Source organism: Coregonus lavaretus (genome assembly GCF_964263955.1).
Source record: "Coregonus lavaretus genome assembly, contig: HAP1_SCAFFOLD_579, whole genome shotgun sequence".
NCBI classification, from domain to species: domain Eukaryota; kingdom Metazoa; phylum Chordata; class Actinopteri; order Salmoniformes; family Salmonidae; genus Coregonus; species Coregonus lavaretus.
The window spans coordinates 260,629-283,229 of record NW_028161445.1 but is presented as its reverse complement, the minus strand read 5'-3'; the positions used below and the strand labels follow the sequence as shown (position 1 = coordinate 283,229).

General features: G+C 44.5%; 1 protein-coding gene across 1 annotated transcript; it reads left to right on the top strand.

Moving 5' to 3' along the window:
* The first annotated feature begins 264 nt into the window (after positions 1–264).
* Positions 265–22,401, top strand: LOC311120679 (phospholipase D1-like). Its single transcript, XM_084195255.1, has 26 exons — positions 265–427; positions 8,217–8,429; positions 9,417–9,586; positions 9,666–9,808; positions 10,011–10,119; positions 10,248–10,313; positions 11,465–11,523; positions 11,640–11,732; positions 13,477–13,629; positions 13,727–13,876; positions 15,730–15,813; positions 16,402–16,483; positions 16,764–16,874; positions 16,947–17,138; positions 17,263–17,485; positions 17,617–17,745; positions 18,354–18,472; positions 18,557–18,670; positions 18,739–18,849; positions 19,496–19,584; positions 19,702–19,815; positions 19,897–19,946; positions 20,056–20,193; positions 20,484–20,637; positions 20,779–20,896; positions 21,012–22,401. Exons 2-26 carry the CDS (start codon positions 8,249–8,251, stop codon positions 21,234–21,236), a joined length of 3,177 nt encoding a protein of 1,058 aa, XP_084051381.1. The 5' UTR covers positions 265–427; positions 8,217–8,248; the 3' UTR covers positions 21,237–22,401.
* The last annotated feature ends 200 nt before the right edge of the window (positions 22,402–22,601 follow it).

The following is a 22,601-nucleotide window of genomic DNA, read 5'->3' as shown; positions in this document are numbered from 1 at the left end:
ACGTTGAGGGAGAGGTTGTTGTACTGGCACCACAATGCCAGGTCTCTGACCTCCTCCCTGTAGGCTGTCAGTCTTATAATTTTTTCTCTCTCCTCTAATCCCTCCCCTTGCCCAAAGCCCTCCAACTCAGCTCAGATTCCAGCAGATTCCCCCAATGAGAGAACCCAGGGGGAGGGTAAGACTGTTTCGACACAGCTGATTGGTCTAGAGTTCGGTAGCTCCTCCTCTCTTGAGGAATTGGCTTCGAGGAGTTGTTTCCACACTACATTCGTTCTCTGTTATACAAGAGGAACGGTACACTGAGTGTGTATAGGGTGTGTAGACTGTGTGTGTGTTTGTAGTGTGTGCATATGTGTGTGTGTTTAGTCTACTCAGTAGTCTAGAAGAGGGACAAGTCAAAATGAGGACATCAAGTCCACAGGAGCAGGTCAGTAGTTTTTCTTTCTCTCTCTCGGTCACCCTGTTCTATATTTGTTCCCATGTAGAAGTAGTGTGTATGTGTGTGTGTGTGTGTGTGTGTGTGTGTGTGTGTGTATGTGTGTGTACCTTGGCTCTCTCTCTTCCACCATGGTGTGAAAGCTTGTTGCTGCTTTTGAAATGTCTGACTGACTACCTCGCTAGCTGAACAGTTACTGTTCTCTCCCTCTGTCTTTTTCCTCCCTCTCCATTTCCTTCAACTCACTCCCTCCCTCGTTCATATCCCCTTCTCCTCTCCCTACTGCTCTCTCTCTCTCTCTCGCTCTCTTTCTCGCCTTTCCTCCCTCTTATTTTCTCCTCACCAGTGCCAGTGCTGTCTTTAATGGCAACTTTGTTATTTGCCACATTTGTAGAAAAGATTCAACGTTCCAAAGACTACACCAAGTCTCTTTGTTGTTATAGGTGATATAAGACAGTACACAGTTATGTTGGGCTCCTCTCCTAACAAAACAATCATAGCTGAGTTCCATGACCTCTCTCTCTCTCGCTCTGCTCTACACACCCTGTTCCTGAATACATATTAACTATGGTGTGGGAGTTTCAAACCTCTGGCTGGATGACTAGGTCTAGTCTGACTGTACTGACTAGCTCTCTGTCTAGTTTGATCAGTCATTATATTTGATCAGTCATTATATGTGATCAGTCATTCATCCAAATAGGAAAATTGTAACAGTCACGGTCAACATTTGGATAAAATTGTGAAACGGTGCATGCGCTCACTCCCACACGCACGCACACACACACACACACACACACACACACACACACACACACACACACACACACACATTCAAAATCCTATTTTCCCTAACCCCTAACCCTAAACCTAACCCTAACCCCTAACTCTAACCCTATCCTTAATTCTAACCCTAAGTGTAATCCTAAACCTAACCCATAAGATTAAAATAGTCATTGTCGTCATGGGAAATTACATTTACATTTACGTCATTTAGCAGACGCTCTTATCCAGAGCGACTTACAGTTAGTGCATACATTATTCTTTTTTATTTTCATACTGGCCCCCCGTGGGAATCGAACCCACAACCCTGGCGTTGCAAACGCCATGCTCTACCAACTGAGCTACCTCCCTGCCGGCCATTCCCTCCCCTACCCTGGACGACGCTGGGCCGATTGTGCGCCGCCCCATTGGTCTCCCGGTTGCGGCCGGCTACAGCAGAGCCTGGATTCGAACCAGGATCTCTAGTGGCACAGCTAGCACTGCGATGCAGTGCCTTAGACCACTGCGCCACTCTGGAAATGTCCCCACGAGGGAGCATTTTGCTTTCTTTACTCTCCTTGTGGGGACATTTTGGCGATTTCAGGTCCCCACACACACGCACCCACACACACACACACAGGTGGTCTCAGCTCAGAGAGATCAAGCCAACATGTAAACTCAAACCACCTGCTGGAGAGCCACTTGGACAGTAGAATAGAGTGTGTGTGTGTGTGTGTGTGTGTGTGTGTGTGTGTGTGCATGTGTGGACCAGAAGTCCCCACAAGAATAATAAACAAACAAAGATTTGACCAAATGGGGACATTTTGTTAGTTCCCACGAGGTCAAATGCTATATCTAGGGGGTTTAGGGTTAAGGTTAGAATTAGTCTTAGGGTTAGAATTACATTAAGGGTTAGGGTTAGGAGCTAGGGTTAGTTTTAGGGTTAGGGTTAGGAGCTAGGGTTAGGGTTAGGGTTAAGGTTAGGTTTTGGGTTAGGGTTAGGTTTAGGGTTAGGGGTTAGGGAAAATAAGATTTTGAATGGGACTGAATTGTGTGTCCCCACAAGGTTAGCTGTACAAGACTGTGTGTGTGTGTGAGTGTGTGTGTGTGTGTGTGTGCGTATGTGTGTGATTCAAAGAAGTACAATGAAGCCTTGTGTTACAGCCAGCAGGACTCAGCTCAGCTGGTGATGATGACGATTACTCTCTCTCTCTCGCTCTCTCTCTCTCTCTCTCTCTCTCGTCTCTCTCTCTCTCTCTCTCTCTCTCTCTCTCTCTCTCTCTCTCTCTCTCTCTCTCTCTCTCTCTCTCTCTCTCTCTCTCTCTCTCTCTCTCAGTTCAATTCAATTCAATTCAATTTGCTTTATTGGCATGACGTAACAATGTACATATTGCCAAAGCTTACTTTGGATATTTATACTATTAACATAATTAAATTAATAATAATCAATATTGTCAACAGGACAACAGTAACAACAATAACCAAGGGTCAAAATAACCATTGAACAATAACAATATAGAGGACATGTGCAGGTTGGTTGGTCTGTCAGACACTGTCCCACAGATCTCTGCGTCCTCCCCCAACAGGACGGGTAGCCTATTCTCACCAGAGAGGTCTTTGAAACCTTGAAAAAAGGTTTCAAATTTGGGGAAATGACACTTTCTAATTGTTTTATATTTTTGACATTTTGTCAGGAAATGCAGCTCTGTCTCAGGTTCTGCTGTGGTGCAGTGGTTGCACAGCCTTTCCTCTACAGGGAGCCAGGTTTTCCTGTGTCTACCCTTCTCAATGGCAAGGCTGTGCTCACTGAGCCTGTACTTTGTCAAGGTTTTTCTAAGGTTTTGATCAGTAACCATGGTCAAATAGTTAGCCACGGTGTACTGTCGATTTAGGGCCAGATAGCACTGCATTTTACTTTGTGCCTGTGCTTGTGTTTCCCAATAAGCAATGTAGTTTTGTTTTGACTGTGTTGTAATTTGGTTTATTCTGATTGATTGGATGTTCTGGTCCTGAGGCTTCAGTGTGTTAGTAGAACAGGTTTGTGAACTCAGCCCCAGGACCAGCTTGATGAGGGGACTATTTTCTTTGCTCAGCTCTTGGCATTGAAGTGCTTGGTAATGATATGAGAGGGGGTCACTGTATTTTAGATTTTTCCAGAACTTAATTTCAATTTTTTGAGTTTTTATTATTAGTGGATATTGGCCTAATTCTGCCCTGCATCCATTGTTTAAATCAATAAAAATTAACAAAAATGTAGGGGGTAGATCAGCTTTAATATTGCAGATAGATTGTAACTTCCATCAATGTAATTGTCTGCATCACTTCCATGCATTGTTTGTAGTTTTCCTCTGGACATGTAGGAGAATCGTACAGAACTCTGCATGCAGGGTTTCAATGGGGTGTTTGTCCCATTTGGTGAAATCTTGTTTTGCAAGTGGACCCCAAACCTCACTGCCATAAAGTGCAATTGGTTCAATGATACATTCAATTATTTTGTGCAAAATTTTAATAGGTATTTCCATTTTAATTTGTTTTTTAATGGCGTAGAATGCCCTGCTTGCTTTCTCTCTCAGTTCATTCACTGCAACATTAAGGTGTCCAGTTGAGCTTATTTTTAAACCTAAGTAATTGTAGTGTGTGCAGTACTCTATATATTTTGTACCAATTGAGAACTTTGGTCTAATTCCCTGAGATCTGGATCTTCTCTGGAAAATCATTATTTTCGTTTTTTTGGGGTTTACTGCCAAGTCCCAGGTCAGGCAGTACTGCTCTAGCAGGTCCAGGCTCTGCTGTAGGCCATGTGCTGTGGGTGAAAGCAGGCATAGGTCATCTGCGAAGAGCAGGCATTTAACTTCTGAATTGTGGAGATTTTGGTGGACATGTTTATCTATCAGGGTGTGTAGGGTGTAAATATGATCGGTCGTGCGATGTTTTGGTATAAATCCAATTTGGCTTTTAATCAAGACACTGTGCTTATTAAGGAAGTTTAGAACTCTTACATGTATAATACTACAGAAAACCTTCCCCAGGTTACTGTTCACACCAATGCCTCTGTAATTGTTAGGGTCAAAATTGTCTCCATTCTTAAAGATTGGGGTTATGAGTCCTTGATTCCAGATGTCAGGGAAATAACCTACACTCAGGATCAAATTAAACAGTTTTAATATAGCCAATTGACATTTTGCACTAGTGAATTTGAGCATCTCATTTAGGATGCCATCAGGTCTGCATGCTTTTTGAAATTTTAGGGCCTGAAGTTTCTTATAGAACTCCTGGTCAGTAATTGGGGAGTCCAATGGATTTTGATTGTCCTTTATAGATTTTTCTCATCCATTCAACTTCTCATGAATTTGGCATTGTTCTGCGTTTGTGTCAATTTGAACTGTGTTGTAGAGTGTTTTAAAAAGGGTTGTCCATATGTCACCATTTTGTATCGCTAATTCCTCTTGTTTAGATTCTTTTAGTTTTTTCCAATTTTGCCAGAAGTTGTTTGTGTTTATGGACTCCTCAATTAGTGTCAGCTGCTTGCTGTTGTACTGTGCTTTTTTGGTTTTGAGTGTACGTTTATAGAGTTTTAAAGTCTAACAGTAATGAAGGCGTAATTCACCATTATTTGGGTCTCTGTGCTTTTGGTTTGAGTGTGTTCTAAGTTCTTTCCTAATTTTACAATCTGCATCAAACCATTTGTCTGTGGTATTTTTTGTTTTTTTATACATTTCAGTTGTGCTTCTTTTGCTGTTTGCCTGAATATATAGTTGATGTTTTTTACTGCTAGATTGATGCCTTCTTTACTGTGAGTGAAATGAGTGTTTGGATATTTTGGTTACTTGTTGCTTTCTGGTGTTCTTCTGTGCTGTTTTGGGCCCATGTGTATGAATTTCTGATGTTGTACAGCTTACTGGGCTGTGAATGTGTGGTTGTTTCCATGTCTGTTATTTTGGCTGTGATCAGAAAGAGGTGTTAGTGGCTTGACGGTGAATGAGCTGAGAGAGAAAGGGTCAATGTCTGTAATCATATAGTCTACTGTGCTGTGGCCAAGAGGTGAGCAATAGGTGAATCTCCCCAGAGTCCCCCGGTAACCTACCATTGACAAAGTACAAACCCAGGCTTCGACAGAGCTGCAACAGATCCCTTCCGTTTTTGTTGATGGTGCTGTCACTGTTGTTTCTATGGGGGAGATTAAGACAGTTAGAAACAGTATGGCCTGTAATAAAGCTGTCTCCTCATGTGGTCGTTAGATCAGGTAGTGTTCCTGTGCGCACATTTGTGTCCCCACAGATGAGCAAATTTCCTGGGCCTGTAAATGGCACGTCTCTTCCTCACGGCTGGGGAATATCTCCTCAGAGTAATATGGGGATTCTGAGGGGGGGATATATATTGTGCAAAGGAACACATATTTTTCTGTCAGCACAAGTTATTTTTTCAATTAGAGTTTGTAGTTCGGATTTGTACCAAATGATCAATCCTCCAGAGTCTCTGCCTCTATTGACAGAGCTATGTTTCTGTGACTGCACAATTACCTCTCTGTGGCCTGTGGGACAGTGAGTGACAATATCTGCCTTACACCATGTCTCCTGCAGAATGATGACGTCAACATCTTTAAGATTTATTTTGAACTTCAGTGCTAAACTCTTCAGTCCAAAGGTTGATGAGTTTAGGCCCTGAATGTTCCACATGGTAACTGATAGCGATATCATATTGCTCTCTCTCTCTCTCTCTCTCTCTCTCTCTCTCTCTCTCTCTCTCTCTCTCTCTCTCTCTCTCTCTCTCTCTCTCTCTCTCTCTCTCTCTCTCTCTCTCTCTCTCTCTCTCTCTCTCTCTCTCTCTCTCTCTCTCTCTCTCCTCCCTCCCTCCCTCTCTTTCTTTCTCTCTCTCTCTCTCTCTCCCCTCTCTTTCTCTAGTGTTTAAATGAATAGATAATAAACAGCTTTAGTGTGGGCAGAGACAGAGGTGTCACAGACCACTTTCTCACTCTGTTTCTCTCTGTCATCTGTGCTAGGCGGAGGTTGGCACCACATTGACTGTAAATGACATGTTTTGTCGACAAATCTCTTCTCACTTATCTTTATGGTGTGTGCGTGCGTGTGTGTGTGTGTGTGTGTCTGTGTGCATGTGTAGATACCATAGGTCAATGGGATGTTAACTGTCCTGATGATAACTTAGTGTTATCCATTCAGATCCCAAGACATGTTAGTATCCGGTCCCTGGGAAAATTGTTGGATGTGGATGTGACTTTAATGGGTGGGAAACAAGTTCTAAAAATAATAATAGAAATATAAGGAAGAAGAATGATTGGCACCATACAGTAGCTGGTATTTATAGTTTCTCTCCTATTGGCCAAAATCCATCATCATGACATCCCTGGACAGGAAACAGGAAGTAGACAATGTTCCATCAGAACAGAGAAGCGAGATAAAAGCAACAATCCATCTGTCATCCCTCTCTCTTCCTCCCTCCCTCTCTCTCTCTCTCTTCCTCCCTCCCTCTCTTTCTCTCTCCCTTCCTCTCTCTCTCTCTCTCCCTCTCTCTGTCATGCCCGCTCTCTCTCTCTCTCTCTCTCTCTCTCTCTCTCTCTCTCTCTCTCTCTCTCTCTCTCTCTCTCTCAATATCTCTCTCTCTCTCTCTCTCTCTCTCTCTCTCTCTCTCCCTCTCTCTCTCTCTCTCTCTTCTTCTCTATTATGCCCACTCTCTCTTCCTCTCTCTCTCTCTGTCTCTCTCTCTAGACACCGGGGTGGGAGATACCACACTGACATAAATCACACACACACAGCTTCACACACAGTGTCTGTTATCATTCTGAACGTGCTTAATACGCTAATGATCTGTTTATTTTGTATTGTAGATATGTAGTGGTGTAAAAATGTTAAATAATGTACTGTTTTATATTTTGTTTTATGTGTGATGTAAGTGCCTTAATGTGTTTGGACCCCAGGAAGAGTAGCTGCTGCAATGGCAGGAACTAATGGGGATCCCTAATAAATACAAATACACATAGGACAAAAACTCACTAAATACAACACATTAATTTAGAAGATTATCTGAAGGTTTTCTGAGGCCAGTCAGAACTCACAGACACACACAGACGTCATCATGAGATCGCAACACACACACAGAACAAGACTCAACATGCTTCCACACACTAAGAGCCAGACACTGTCATAAGCCAACTGCGTTTTACAGTCAAATGTGTGTGTGTTAGTGTGTATGCACGCCTGCCTTGACTTGCCTCAGATAACTTTCTAGACTTCTGACCAGAGATGACATCACATCACTCTTGTTGCCATGGAGCCCCGCCTGTCTGTCTGTCTGTCTGGCTTGGCGTTGCACTAACGACACACACGCATACTTGGGTTCTGTCTTTAATGTGGTGTGTTTGGAAAGGCCCAGTGCCTGTTAAGATGATTATTTCTCTCTGGCTCTGGCAGTGAGACTAAGTCTACTCTGTGTGATGGGAGTCTTACTGTAGGGTACAAGCAGAGCTCTAATGACTGGCATTATAGTTTCCAGTAAGACATTAATGATAGTACTGGTTCCTGTCCTACCCATTATACACACACACACACACACACACACACACACACACACACACACACACACACATACTATACTATACTATTTTGGAAGACAGTTCCACTGACTTCCTGTAGCTCTCTGCAGGGCCGGCCAGTCAGCCAATGACGTAGCAGCATCTCTAACCAATGGCCCTCTACTGTTAGTGGGAAACCTTTGGTTATATTCTGGGCTGTGTGTGTGTGTGGGAGTTGTGTGTGTGTGTGGAGACACACATCCCTGACATCCTTCCCCTCAAATTCAAGTTCACACGCAGGCAAGCACGTACACGTCCACACACCCACACACACTGCTGCAGGGATGGTCTGTACTGTAATAGAGAGTGATAAGACATGCAGAGCAACATACACCTGTCTCTTTCTCTTAGACAGAAACAACTTCTCTACAAAGCAGACAACGTTATGACTATTCAACGGTTAAAGGACTCTCTTCTCCTCCTCTCTTCATCCAGGTGTGCCCTGTTCTGAGGGTTGAGAGCTAGGCATGCTGGGTAAAGACCCCCCCACCACCAGCAGCCTTACCTTGATGACCTCTGACCCCTCTGACATCACTGTGGAACCCAGTGACATCAGCAGGAAGATGTCGGGCGTAGTTGAGAGTTTGGACACCAGAGAGTTGGACATGGGAGATGGAGAGGAGACTGACAATGACCCTAACACAATAGGTGTGTGTGTGTGTATGTGTGTGTGTATGTGTGTGGACGTGTTTAACTATTCTTGTGGGGACCAGAAGTCAAATAGTAAACAAACAAAGATTTGACCAACTGGGGACATTTTGTTAGTCCCCACGAGGTCAAATGCTATTTCTAGGGGGTTTAGTGTTAAGGTTAGGGTTAGGATTAGGGTTAGAATTACGTTAAGGGTTAGGGTTAGGAGCTAGGGTTCGTTTTAGGGATAGGGTTAGGAGCTAGGGTTAGGTTTAGGGTTAGGGTTAAGGTTAGGTGTCACGCTCGTTCATAAACGAGACGGACCAAGGCGCAGCGTTATATGCGTACATGTTTATTTAAACTTAATAAACAACACGACAAAACAACAAATGAAACACAAAACATACCTCACACGGAACAAGATCCCACAACCCACTAGTGCCAATAGGCTACCTAAGTATGGTCCCCAATCAGAGACAACGAGCTACAGCTGCCTCTGATTGGGAACCACACCGGCCAACATAGATCTACACGATCTAGATACTACACATAGAAAATCAACATAGCCAAACACAACACAGAAAATACACACCCTGACTCAACAAATACAAGTCCCCAGAGTCAGGGCGTGACATTAGGGTAAGGGCAAGAGTATGGGTTAGGGTTAGGTTTAGGGTTAGGGTTAGGGTAAGGGAAAATAGGATTTTGAATGGGACTGAATTGTGTGTCCCAACAAGGTTAGCTGTACAAGACAGTGTGTGTGTGTGTGTGTGTGTGTGTGTGTGTGTGTGTTTGTGGGAATGTGAGTGTGAGTGTGAGTGTGAGTGTGAGTGTGAGTGTGTGTGTGTGTGTGTGTGTGTGTGTGTGTGTGTGTGTGTGTGTGTGTGTGTGTGTGTGTGTGTGTGTGCGTGTGCGTGTGTGTGTGTGTGCGTGAATGTGAGAGCTCTTGATATGAATATGAATGATATGATGAGAGATGTATTGGCTTTTTCTCTACCTCTCCAGGGGACAGTCATATAGGGTTCAGTGCTGTGTATCACACAGTGGGTTTTAAGGAGTCTGAAGCCAGAGTCTATCTCCCTACTGTTCCCATCACTGCTAAGATCCTGGAGGTGGAGAGGTTCAATACAGCTCAGGACAGGTTCAACATCACGGCACAGAGGAGCGTCAACAAGGTACACACACACACACACATACACGCTCACACACACACACACATACACACACACTCACACTCTATCTCTGTCTGTGTAGAGTCAGCCTGTGGTGTTTAAGATTGAGCTGAGACATGGAGAGTTCAGCTGGGTGGTCAAGAGAAAGGAGAAACACTTCATGGAACTCCACAGAGAACTGGTCCGATACAAGATGTTCATAAGGGTACCGCTACCCTCCCGAAGGTACACTCACACACAGACACACACATCAAATTGTAAAGTGATCAAATACTCAATTATATACTAAGAATTTTGATCATATAAATATTTGGATTTTCCATGGTGCAGTAGATATGTACATTTTATTTCTCCCCAATACCAGAGAGTGACCCTACCATCTTTTACTTGACCACTTCACCTCTCTCTCTCTTTCTCTCGCTCTCAGCCACACAACGAGGAGGAGGACAATGAAGAAGAGTGAAGCCAGACAGATGCCTGAGCTGCCGCGTTGCAGAGATGAGTTGGCACAAGACGAACAGGTCTACAGCAGGAGGGTAGGTGTGTTTGAGTGTGTTTGTCATATTAACTTTATAGAAGAATACAGTATATATATGCATAAACATTGTACTGTATAGTACATCTATACTGTAGTAATACTGGATGTATTCTGTTCCCTGTACAGAAACAACTGGAAGATTATCTGAACAAGCTGCTAAGGATGGCCATATACAGGAAATACTACCACACTGTGAGTACTATAATATAATAATATAATATGCCATTCAGCAGACGCTTTTATCCAAAGCGACTTACAGTCATACGTGCATACATTTTTACGTATGGGTGGTCAGGGAGTTGGTCAACCATGTTTTGCCAGTGCTGTGATAATATATTGTGTCAAATAGCGAATTTGAAGAATTTATCTGCACTGTATGTGTTAGCTAGCCAGACAGTTTTAGAGGAATGATTCCATTAATTTTTCAAATTAACTACCAATATGCCAACATTCCATTCAAACAATGCAGTCAATCCACAGCCATACACTGGCTCAAATCAGTTGATGATAGGACTTAGACAAGTTGTAAATGCAACAAGTACTGCTATTGTATCATATAACAGCACTCTCAGCTTTCCAAGAAAACTAAATCTGAGACATGTATGGTCTGTTTACATATATTTAGAGGCTATTTATACAGAAAATGTGTATATAACCTGTATAAACTGTATTTATAATTATATTACAATATTTTAGGTTGACTATAATTCCATTACACAATTAAGCAATAAGGCCCGAGGGGGTGTGGTATATGGCCAATATACCACGGCTAAGGGCTGTTCTTATGTACATACGACGCAACGCGGAGTGCTAGGACACAGCCCTTAGCCGTGGTATATTGGCCATATATCACAAACCCCCGAGGTGACTTATTGCTATTATAAACTGGTTACCAACGTAATTAGAGCTGTTTTGTCATACCCATGGTATACGGTCTGATATACCACAGCTTTCAGCCAATCAGCATTCAGGGCTCGAACCACCCAGTTTATAATTTCTGATATATCACATGACTTACTTTTATTTTCCTGCATAAGTAAAAGCAGGGAATGCATCACCTATGCCTCTACTGACATTCATTCCAGTTAAACTGGTTTTGGATTTCTCCCTGAACAAGATGGCTGCCATTTTTTGGGGGTTTCTCCCTGAACAAGATGGCTGCCATTTAGGCCCCATTATGGAACTTTGAGGGTTTATGACATAGCCCCTCTAGTAATATAATAGGATCTCTATGGTACTACTAAACTAGACTAGACTATACTATAGGCGACCGGAACTGGAACTACTACGACTACTGCTTCTCTCTTTATCTAATACCCATTAATAGTGTTTCTCTCTCTCAGATGGAGTTCATAGACGTCAGCCAGATGTCCTTCATCCATGACCTGGGACCTAAAGGACTGTGAGGAACATCAGATTTATTTACAGATGCTGTCTTTATGACTGTGGCATCATGCCCATTGTTATTGAAAATATATTCGTTATATTTTGTGTATGGATTATTTAAACGTGTTTCAGGGAGGGGATGATACATAAGCGTTCTGGAGGTCATCGTATCCCAGGCTTGAACTGCTGTGGTCACAGTGAAGTCTGCTACCGCTGGTCTAAACGGTTAGTACTCACACATACAGTGCCTTGCAAAAGTATTCATCCTCCTTGGCGTTTTTCCTATTTTGTTGCATTACAACCTGTAATTTAAATAGATTTTTATTTGGATTTCATGTAATGGACATACACAAAATAGTCCAAATTGGTGAAGTGAAATGAAAAAAATAACTTGTTTCAAAAAATTCGCAAAAATAAATAACGGAAAAGTGGTGCGTGCATATGTAGTCACCCCCTTTGATATGAAGTCCCTAAATAAGATCTGGTGCAACCAATTACCTTCAGAAGTCACATAATTAGTTAAATAATGTCCACCTATGTGCAATCTAAGTGTCACATGATCTGTCACATGATCTCAGTATATATACACCTGATCTTAAAGGCCCCAGAGTCTGCAACACCACTAAGCAAGGGGCACCACCAAGCAAGCGGCACCATGAAGACCAAGGAGCTCTCCAAACAGGTCAGGGACAAAGTTGTGGAGATGTACAGATCAGGGTTGGGTTATAAAAAAATACCCGAAACTTTGAACATCCCACGGAGCACCATTAAATCCATTATAAAAAAATTGAAAGAATATGGCACCACAACAAACCTGCCAAGAGAGGGCCGCCCACCAAAACTCACGGACCAGGCAAGGAGGGCATTAATCAGAGAGGCAACAAAGAGACCAAAGATAACCCTGAAGGAGCTGCAAAGCTTCACAGCGGAGATTGGAGTATCTGTCCATAGGACCACTTTAAGCCGTACACTCCACAGAGCTGGGCTTTACGGAAGAGTGGCCAGAAAAAAGCCATTGTTTAAAGACAAAAATAAGCAAACACATTTGGTGTTCGCCAAAAGGCATGTGGGAGACTCCCCAAACATATGGAAGAATGTACTCTGGTCAGATGAGACTAAAATTGAGCTTTTTGGCCATCAAGGAAAACGCTATGTCTGGCGCAAACCCAACACCTCGAGAACACCATCCCCACAGTGAAGCATGGTGGTGGCAGCATCATTACATTTTTATCATTTAGCAGACGCTCTTATCCAGAGCGACTTACAGTTAGTGCATACATTTTTTTTTTCATACTGGCCCCCCGTGGGAATCGAACCCACAACCCTGGCGTTGCAAACGCCATGCTCTACCAACTGAGCTACCTCCCTGCCAGCCATTCCCTCCCCTGGGCAAATTGTGCGCCGCCCCATTGGTCTCCCGGTTGCGGCCGGCTACAGCAGAGCCTGGATTCAAACCAGGATCTCTAGTGGCACAGCTAGCACTGCGATGCAGTGCCTTAGACCACTGCGCCACTCGGGAGACTCATCATGCTGTGGGGATGTTTTTTTATCAACAGGGACTGGGAAACTGGTCAGAATTGAAGAAATGATGGATGGCGCTAAATACAGGGAAATTCTTGAGGGAAACCTGTTTCAGTCTTCTAGAAATGTGAGACTGGGACGGAGGTTCACCTTCCAGCAGGACAATGACCCTAAGCATACTGCTAAAGCAACACTCGAGTGGTTTAAGGGGAAACATTTAAATGTCTTGGAATGGCCTAGTCAAAGCCCAGACCTCAATCCAATTGAGAATCTGTGGTATGACTTAATGATTGCTGTACACCAGCGGAACCCATCCAACCAAGTGGCTAGATGTGCCAAGCTAATAGAGACACACAATGCAAACACAAACATGCATGCACACACACTGATGTATCTCTCCCTGTGTGTATGTGTGTGTGTGTGTGTGTGTGTGTGTATGTGTGTGTAGCTGGTTGGTGGTGAAGGATTCGTTCCTCTTCTACATGAAGCCAGACTCAGGAGCTGTATCCTTTGTTCTCCTGTTGGACAAAGAGTTCAGCATCAAAATGGACTCCAAAGACACAGAGACCAAACATGGAGTACGCATCGACAGCCTCTCCAGGTGTGGTATGTGTGTGTGTACAGACATGCTAGGAGGTGGGGCCAGGAGATGAAGGAGGTAATTGTTTTTGTGTGTGCGTGTTCGTGCGTGCGTGTAGGTGCCTTGTACTGAAGTTGAACAGCTACAGACATGCTCGGTGGTGGGGCCAGGCGATAGAAGACTTTGTCCGTAAACACGGGAGGGCGTTTCTACGAGACCATCGATTTGGTTCCTTTGCTCAGGAGGAGCAGAACATCCCTGCCAAATGGTAACTATGGAAACTGGGAAACAACAATTTACATTTACATTTACATCATTTAGCAGACGCTCGTATCCAGAGCGACTTACAAATTGGTGCATTCAACTTATGATAGCCAGTGGGACAACCACTTTTCTTTTTTTCTTTTTTTTCTATTTTTTTTTTGGGGGGGGGGAGAAGGATTACTTTATACTATTCCAGGTATTCCTTAAAGAGGTAGGGTTTCAAGTGTCTCCGGAAGGTGGTCAGTGACTCTGCTGTTCTGGGGTCGTGGGGGAGCTTGTTCCACCATTGGGGTGCCAGAGCAGCGAATAGCTTTGACTGGGCTGAGCGGGAACTGTGCTTCCGTAGAGGTAGGGGAGCTAGCAGGCCAGAGGTGGATGAACGTAGTGCCCTCGTTTGGGTGTAGGGTCTGATCAGAGCCTGAAGGTAAGGAGGTGCCGTTCCCCTCACAGCTCCGTAGGCAAGCACCATGGTCTTGTAGTAGATGCGAGCCTCAACTGGAAGCCAGTGGAGTGTGCGGAGGAGCGGGGTGACATGAGAAAACTTGGGGAGGTTGAACACCAGACGGGCTGCAGCGTTCTGGATAAGTTGTAGGGGTTTAATGGCACAGACAGGGAGCCCAGCCAACAGCGAGTTGCAGTAATCCAGATGGGAGATGACAAGTGCCTGGATTAGGACCTGTGCTGCTTTCTGTGTGAGGTAGGGTTGTACTCTGCGAATGTTGTAGAGCATGAACCTGCAGGATCGGGTCACCACTTTGATGTTAGCTGAGAACGACAGGGTGTTGTCCAGGGTCACGCCAAGGTTCTTTGCACTCTGGGAGGAGGACACAATGGAGTTGTCAACCGTGATGGCAAGATCATGGAGCGGGCAGTCCTTCCCCGGGAGGAAGAGCAGCTCCGTCTTGCTGAGGTTCAGCTTGAGGTGGTGATCCGACATCCACACTGATATGTCTGCCAGACATGCAGAGATGCGATTCGCCACCTGGTTATCAGAAGGGGAAAAGGAGAAAATTAATTGTGTCGTCTGCGTAGCAATGATAGGAGAGACCATGTGAGGATATGACAGAGCCAAGTAACTTGGTGTATAGAGAGAATAGGAAGGGGCCTAGAACTGAGCCCTGGTGAGAGCACGTGGTGCGGAGACAGATTCTCGCCACGGTAGGAGCGACCTGTCAGGTAGGACGCAATCCAAGAGTGAGCAGCGCCGGAGATGCCCAACTCGGAGAGGGTGGAGAGGAGGATCTGATGGTTCACATTATCAAAGGCAGCGGATAGGTCTAGAATCAACCAAAAAAATGTTTTAAAACTCATGTAAAGTTTAGTAGTTAGATGTAAGTTTAGTCAATGTTAAGTTTAGTAGTTAGATGTAAGTTTAGTCAATGTTAAGTTTAGTAGTTAGATGTAAGTTTAGTCAATGTTAAGTTTAGTAGTTGGAAAATGTTGTCAATGTTTAGTGTAGTAGTTAGATGGAAAATGTTGTCAAAGTTAAGTTTAGTAGTTAGATGTAAGTTTAGTCAATGTTAAGTTTAGTAGTTAGATGTAAGTATTGTCAATGTTAAGTTTAGTAGTTAGATCGAAAGTGAAGTGTGTGTGTCTGTGAGCTTTTCTCTATGCCTGTCTGTCTGTCAACATCATGTGGGTTTGGTTGACTGGAACTGTCAAGTGACATCTGCATCTAAAATGTTCTGTTATGATAAATGAGGAACTAGGAGAGGGTGTTGACCAATGAGTTTGTGTGTGTGTGTGTGTGTGTGTGTGTGTGTGTGTGTGTGTGTGTGTGTGTGTGTGTGTGTGTGTGTGTGTGTGTGTGTGTGTGTGTGTATGTGTGTGTGTGTGTGTGTGTGTATGTGTGTGTAGGTATGTGAATGGGAAGACCTACATGGAGGACGTGGCCGATGCTCTGGAAGAGGCTAAAGAAGAGATCTTCATCACTGACTGGTGGTATGTGCGTGTATGTGTGTTTATGTGTATGTATGTGTGTGTGTGTATGTGTGTGTGTGTGTGTGTGTATGTGTGTGTGTGTTTGTGTGTGAGTGTGTATGGAAATAGACACTGCTGTCAGCAGTTAATGTGTGAATAAACACAGCAACATAACACAGCTACAAGTCATCACCCAGGCAGACTGTAAATACAGTCTGTTTATGTCTAGTGTAGTTTACCAGTCCCAGATCAAAAACCTGTACAGTATTCTTACAGTCGACTCCTGATAAGTGACTTTGTATAAATCTGTAGCAGTGTAATGTAATGCTAGCTGCATTCTGTTTCTAACACCTGTTGGCAGAGGGGCCTAAGGAGTTTCTGGAACCTTACAAGACTCATGTTGCTCACCTGGCTCACCTCTCACTACACTAGTAACTGATGTGCTGTACGTCGACTTCTTGTCAAACATTTTGGTTAAAAATTGATGAAGTCCAACAGACACTGTACAATGCAAAGTAGTTCGCTCATCAAACTGCTTGAACAGCTTACCACATGTCACTAATAGGTTTTGGTGTGTGCGTGTGTGTGTGTATGTGTGCGTGTGTGTAGGTTGAGTCCAGAGATCTTCCTGAAGAGGCCAGTTGTGGAGGGAAACAAATGGAGACTGGACTGCATCCTCAAACGCAAAGCAGTGAGTTTACACTTGTTATTCCAGATGACATTTATATAACCATTGATACTGCAGTATCACTCACATGTTAGCTAATATAATAGGAACGTTGGAATTGGCCCATACACCCTCTCTCACTCTCTCCGTCTCTCTCTCTCTCTCTCTCTCTCTCTCTCTCTCTCTCTCTCTCTCTCTCTCTCTCTCTCTCTCTCTCTCTCTCTCTCTCTCTCTCTCTCTCTCTCTCTCTCTCTCTCTCTCTCTCTCTCTCTCTCTCTCTCTCTCTCTCTCTCTCTCCCAACAGCAACAGGGGGTTCACATTTTTGTGATGCTGTATAAGGAGGTGGAGCTAGCTCTGGGCATCAACAGTGAATACAGCAAGAGAACATTAATACACCTGCACCCCAACATCAAGGTAGGACTGTGTCTGTGTGTCTGTGTCTGTGTGTCTGTGTGTGTATTAAATGTGTGTGTGTTTTTCCTTCAGGTGATGCGCCACCCGGACCATGTGTCGTCGTCTGTGTACCTGTGGGCGCATCACGAGAAGATCATCGTCATCGACCAATCAGTGGCCTTCGTTGGCGGGATTGACCTGGCGTACGGTCGCTGGGATGACCGAGAGCATCGCCTGACAGACGTGGGGAGTGTGACACGCTCTGTTGCCCTGGAGATGGAGCAGGTCAGACGCACACACAGACACAAACTTGGAACAGTAAAAACCTTTTGAATGTACATAAAACCACAAAAATAGGTGACCCTAACCTTTATCCTGACCTCTAACCTCTGACCTCTCTCACCTTCAGCCTCAGAGCTCCACCCACCATCCCTCCAGTAGGGGAGTGTCCTCTACCGATGGTGCCGCCAATAGCAACGGAGGCAACCAATCACTGCCTGGCAACCCAGGGGTGGAGCTTCCACGGCTGAAGGGGATTGGTCGAACCAGGAAGATGCACTTCTCCCTGGTCAAACACCTCCACAAACACTCTCTGCAGCATGCAGACAGCATCAGCTCCCTGGACAGCGCTGGTACGTTTGTGTGTGAGTGTGTGTGTGTGTGTGTGTGTGTCACTGATCTGACCCCTCTCTCTTTCTTTCTCTGTTATGTTCTCTCTTTCGTGTGTGTGTGTGTGTGTGTGTGTGTGTGTGTGTGTTTGTAGGCAGTGGTTCAGTGCGAAGCCTCCAGACAGGTGTAGGAGAGCTGAAGGGTGACACCAGGTTCTGGCACGGAAAAGACTATTGCAACTTTGTCTACAAGGACTGGATACAGCTGGAGAAACCCTTTGACGGTAGGACTCACACACACACACAGAGAGAAAGAAGGGATAGAGAGATGTGGAAAAGGAGCTCTCAATTCAATGAGGCACTTGAGTCGGGTGTGTGTGTGTCTGACCTGAGTGGTGCAGTGGTCTAAGGCACTGCATCTCAGTGCTTGAGGCGTCACTACAGATCCCCTGGTTCGATTCCAGGCTGTATCACAACCGGCCGTGATTGGGAGTGCCATAGGGCGGCGCACAATTGGCCCAGCGTCGTCCGGGTTTGGCCGGTGTAGGCCGTCATTGTAAATAAGAATTTGTTCTTAACTGACTTGCCTAGTTAAATAAATAAAAAGTACTGGTAGTAATAAATCGAATCAATAATCATTTGAGTGTAGGTGTGAGGGGGAGCAGTAGTAGTTAGACATTTATGGCCAGGGGAAAGAAGCTGTTTAGGAGTTTGTCTAAACACACATGAGAGAGAGAATGTAACAGAGAAAGACAGACAGAGAGAGAGAGGGATCAGATCAGTGACACACACAAGCAACCCCTCCCCACCACACACAAACATGCACTCACACACGCTAGTGCACACACTAAATTTGACAGTAGTTTTCCTCTCTCTCTCCTTCTCTCTCCAGACTTCATTGACAGGTACACCACTCCCAGGATGCCGTGGCATGACATCTCCTCTGTGGTCCATGGGAAGGCTGCCAGGGACGTGGCCAGACACTTCATACAGCGCTGGAACTTCTGTAAGGTCAGACACACACCCGACTTCAAGTGCCTCATTGAATTGAGAGCTCCTTTTCCACATCTCTCTATCCCTTCTTTCTCTCTGTAGATAATGAAGCCTAAGTATCATTCTCTCTCCTACCCGTACCTCCTGCCCAAGTCTCACAGCAGTGCCAGCGAGCTGAGGTACCAGGTGCCCGACTGTGTTCCCACTAGAGTACAGGTAAGACACACACACACACACACACACACACACACTAGTGACACACTAACCTGTGTTGTCCTGTCCAGGTGTTGCGGTCAGCAGCAGACTGGTCAGCAGGTATTAAGTACCATGAGGAGTCCATCCACAACGCCTACCTCCAGACCATCGCCAGGAGCAAGCACTTCATCTACATAGAGGTACAAACACTGTACATACCACTACATAACACTGCATAGCACTACATACACTCCTTAGTACTAGCAATCCATAGCACCTCAACTACGTAAAGGTACGTACACACCTTATAGCGCGACATAACACTACATACACAACAAATCACTACATAACAATACCAGTGAGTGGCCCTACCGTCTTCTGCTTTACCACTCTTCACCTCTCTCTCTCCTTTCGCTCTCTCTCTCCTGTCTTTCTCTCTCTCTTCTATCTCTCTCTCTCTTCTCTCTATCTCTCCCTTTCTTTTTTTATTTTTTTATTTTATTTCACCTTTATTTAACCAGGTAAGCCAGTTGAGAACAGGTTCTCATTTACAACTGCGACCTGGCCAAGATAAAGCAAAGTAGTGCAATAAAAACAACACAGAGTTACATATGGGGTAAAAAAAAACATAAAGTCAGAAATACAACAGAAAATATATATACAGTATATATATATATATATATATATACTTCTCTCTATCTCTCTCTCTTCTCTCTATCTCTCCCTTTCTTCTCTCTATCTCTCTCTCTCTCTCTCTATCTATCCCTATCTCTCTCTCTTCTCTCTCTTCTCTCTCTCCTCTCTCTCTCTCTCTCTCTCTCTCTCTCTCTCTCTCTCTCTCATTAGAACCAGTTTTTCATCAGTTGTGCTGACAACAAGATGGTCCATAACAAGATCGGAGAAGCGCTCATCGAGAGGATCCTCAGAGCTCACAAGTATGTGTGTGTTGGTGTGCAAGGTGTGTGTGTGTTTTAGTGTGTGTGTGCTGGTGTTGGTGTGTAAGGTGAAGGTGTGTGAGGTGCAGTATTTCATGTGTTTGTATCTTTCTGTAGGGAGGGCAAGAAGTTCCGTGTGTACGTGGTGACTCCACTACTTCCTGGGTTTGAAGGTGACATCACAACAGGGGGAGGAAACGCCCTCCAGGCCGTCATGCACTTCAACTACAGGTGACACACACACACACGTGCGCACACACCCACACACATGCACTGTTTTCATTATTAACTGAGCTCTCCTATCCTCTTTAGGACCATGATCAGAGGTGAATACTCCATCATCTCCCAGCTGAAGAAAGAAAGTAAGGATAATAATATTCTCACATACAAATCATGACACACACACACACCTCCAGTAGATGAACTCCATATGGTTCTGTGGTCTGAGAACTAACCGTGTGTGTGTTTCAGTGGATGAGCTCCAGTGGATGAACTACATCTCGTTCTGTGGTCTGAGGACCCACGCTGAACTGGAGGGACGCCTGGTCACAGAGCTCATCTACGTCCACAGCAAGATGCTCATCACAGATGACAACACCGTCATCATAGGTGTGTGTGTGTTGGGGGTGGGGACAAGGGAGTCTTGTGTGAGTATGTTTTCATGAAGTGATTTCAGGGAGTGAGAAACAAAAAGTATTCAACATGTTTCATGTTCATATAACAAGCACGACTAAGAATTGGCAGCTTTCACAAAGTGATGTTTAGAGTTAGACGGAGCCTCAGTTTTTACCCTTGATCCCTCTGCTGGTGAATGAGTGAACTGCAGCCTCTGTGTTCATCTCATTGGTGTTGGCTGCAATCTGATGCGTTTTCACTGTGTGTGTGTGTGTGTGTGTTAGGTTCGGCCAACATCAACGACCGCAGCATGTTGGGGAAGCGTGACAGCGAGGTGGCGGTGATCATTGAGGACTCTGAGACCGTTACCGCGGTGATGGACGGACAGGAGTACCAGGCTGGACGTTACGCACTGGCGCTACGTCTAGAGTGTTTCAGGTACACACACACACACACACACACACACTACAGCTATGCCTTGGGTGGTTTGGGTGTGTATAACTGTTCTTTTGGTCCTTATCTGATCACTAAGACAATACACATATCATCTCATTGTGTGTGTGTGTTCTCTCTTGTCAGGACTATCCTTGGCGCTCATACGGACACGACCATTGATGTGTCTGACCCTGTCTCTGACCGCTTCTATAAGGATGTCTGGATGACAACCGCTGGACGCAACGCAACCATCTATGAGAAGGTGTGTGTGTATGTGTGTGTGTGTGTGTGCGCAACCTCCTTTGTGAATGTGACATTTAACTCACTTTACTCTCTCTTTCTCTCTTGTTCTCCCTCCCTCCCTCCTCTCTCTCCAGGTGTTCCGGTGCCTGCCGTCCTCCCTGGTTCGTAACATGTCTGAGTTAGAGAGTTACCAGACGAACCCAGGCCTGGCCCAGTCTGACCCAGGTAAAGCCCAGGAGGAGCTAAGGAGGACCAGAGGGTTCCTGGTTCAATTCCCTCTGGACTTCCTCTCAGAACAGAACCTAATGCCTTCTGTTGGGACCAAAGAGGGCATGGTGCCTACTGAGATCTGGACCTAGAGGACTAGATACACACACAGGAGAATTCACACACACTCACATACACACACACACAGACCACTGCATTGAACTGTGGATCTGAAGACTGAAGTTGAACTCTGGACCTCCAGCTGGTAGCTGACAACTCAAACCACAAACATAGAGGACCAGGATGCTGATTGGCCCGTCACATCCACAACTCAGCCAATGAGACTGCTTGCTACGCAGACTAATGAGGAAGTGCAGGGTTCTCATATCCATTCAGGAGGACACAACGCTACAGGATATTCAGATAAAAATATATTGTGTAGAACAGATCATCACCTCTCATCATGTAGGATAGGGACCTGGTTAGCTCCACATTAATATATTTATATCTGCAAATGTATAGGTTCAGAATGTTTCACCTGAAAATGGGTGAAGAAAATGAGCACCTTAGTTCAAGTAGATCCTCCTTCATTTCTAAATGTTTTCTCCTGTTTTGTGCCTTCTGAACGCGACCCTGGACATTCTCCTATGCCTGTCACTGGCTCCATTTGTTATGTATGTTCGTATGGTCGTAGCACTACCTAAGCTGACATACTGTCTTTCGCTGTAGTGCCTGAAGTTATGTTTTTTTTTTCTAGAATGGAGGTTGTCTTTGAGAATAAGACATGTAAATGTTTACAATCTAAATGTGGAATTGTTCATGTCAGCATAGGCCTACAGCAAGGATGAGACAATCTGATGACTGGGATGAGCACATAACTGATGGGATGCGCTCACCAATGTCAGCCCACCCCACCCAACAGAGGGTGCCACACACCCATCTATTTCTGTCTTGTCTGTCTGCACTTGCATACTGAAAACATATGACTGATTGATTGATTGATGTGAGAGGAGGAGCAGTGATGTACCATATAGCTTTATTCAACAGGTGGGTCTAATCCTGAATGCTGATTGGTTAAAACAACATTCCAGCTGTTGTCTATTCCACAAGTTACCACCAGCTAAATCTATGACGTTAAAATGCCTATTTACACTGTTCCATCTGACTGCGCAACCCACTGTCTCATCAACCCAGTCAGGCACTTTATAAACTTGATCTCCACTATATAAAGAATCTAGACATTATCTCACATTTCTTTTAGACTTATATTTAGTTTTCAACAGTGGAGATTTGTATAAACCTTGCTGTCTGACTCTCCGACATTTGCAACTGTTTCAATATTCAAATTCGAAAGGCAGGCAGCGTTTCTCAGCCAGTCGAAATCATGAATCAGCTGGGATAATTTGTATGAATATATATATTTTTTAAATCCATTGAAAAAAGGTAAAACGAAACGCAGCTCATGTGCAGTCTTTCCAGCTTCAGTTTGAAGTGGTTGTGTTATTGTAGCTGGGTTG

Excerpts from the sequence above, each read along its gene's own strand:
- LOC311120679 (XM_084195255.1), top strand. The coding sequence starts at position 8,249 with ATGCTGGGTAAAGACCCCCCCACCACCAGCAGCCTTACCTTGATGACC. Across the intron at positions 11,733-13,476 it reads TGCTACCGCTGGTCTAAACG|CTGGTTGGTGGTGAAGGATT; the intron begins GTTAGTACTCAC and ends ATGTGTGTGTAG. Across the intron at positions 13,630-13,726 it reads CGCATCGACAGCCTCTCCAG|GTGCCTTGTACTGAAGTTGA; the intron begins GTGTGGTATGTG and ends GCGTGCGTGTAG.